Genomic DNA, 1,141 nt, shown 5'->3' with positions numbered 1-1,141 from the left:
GAGAAATTGGAACAGTGCTGTGATAATAGCTTATCATACTTGCGTGAAATGCTGGTTTGGTCTACACCAATTGTCTTGGATTTATTATGAGCAAAAGATAACCAACAGATTTAGAGCAAGTGTGATAGAAGGTAATCACAGGTCACGTACGACCTTGGGTATAAAAAGTAGATGAACAAACCAAGATGGCGCGTGGCCGAAAAAGAGTGATCGACGACGGAGCGGATGGAGCATCTGGTTTTGGGAAGGGTACGTATTTCGAGATTTGTGCTCACATGTGGTACTGGTTTTGGGAAAAGCTCTGGTAGATATTGCGTGTCGAATCATCGGCAAAGTCAAACGAAGCAATAGACGGTGTCGCAGAGGCTTGGAGCTCTGCGTACTCGGTAGCGTAGTCATCGTGCTTGCTTGATAGATGACTGAGGAGGTTACTATAGCCCGTGCCTGGTGCTTACTTCCGATGACGCCCACACGTCTTGCAGTCAAAAAGACCTTCTCCAAGGTCAGTGTAGTAGTAGGTGCAGCGCTGGCGAGATGTCATGGGGAGGGGGGGGGGGGGGGTCAACAGGAAAAGACAGAGGGGCTTGGTGCTACGTGAGTAGTTGGTAAGTGAGAATGAGGCTGCGCGATGCGCGATACAGTCTGTATTATTCCAAGGTAGAACGAATGGAGGTCGACACCCTCTCGAAATGGTTGGTGGCTGAAAAATACTGTATTATTCCTCTCAATTTTGAATTATCCTCATTTCGATAAAAACAGTAATAAGTTATTCCGTCAATATAATATCCGTAATAATGTTATTATATTATTTTTCCATGCACTGGTACTGACCATGAGATCCGTTCCTGAACAACTGGAGCTTTCTTGTGAAGAGCACGCTGTCGCTGGATAGCAACCAGACACACGAGGAGGCCACATAAGGCACCATCAAACTTTCCAGCAGCGCCGTTGCCGAACCGTAGACTTGCATCGTTTTGTGTAGTAGTACGGTGCATACGAAGAGAAATCGGGGCCATATTGATGGGGGTAGGAGGATATTAGATTTTGAAATATGCGGTAATTGGTCAGAAATCAAATTAGTTGATGGTTGGTCAACATTAAAAACGCGTGCCGGACGCGTGCGTTTGGTCCTTTTTCCATG

The 1,141-nt window shown here is 46.0% G+C and overlaps 1 protein-coding gene across 1 annotated transcript; it reads right to left on the bottom strand.

Annotated features, from left to right (window-relative positions):
* Nucleotides 1-271: 271 nt before the first annotated feature.
* PPTG_22794 (hypothetical protein) lies at nucleotides 272-541 on the bottom strand (the record flags this gene model as incomplete). The annotated part of the gene is made up of 2 exons (XM_008906296.1): nucleotides 272-419; nucleotides 456-541. 2 exons carry the CDS (start codon nucleotides 539-541, stop codon nucleotides 272-274), a joined length of 234 nt encoding a protein of 77 aa, XP_008904544.1.
* Nucleotides 542-1,141: the final 600 nt, after the last annotated feature.

Source organism: Phytophthora parasitica (assembly GCF_000247585.1).
Source record: "Phytophthora parasitica INRA-310 unplaced genomic scaffold supercont2.23, whole genome shotgun sequence".
Classification (NCBI taxonomy): Eukaryota; Oomycota; class Peronosporomycetes; order Peronosporales; family Peronosporaceae; genus Phytophthora; species Phytophthora nicotianae.
The sequence above is the reverse complement of the archived record's forward strand: the minus strand, read 5'-3'. Positions and strand labels throughout refer to the sequence as shown.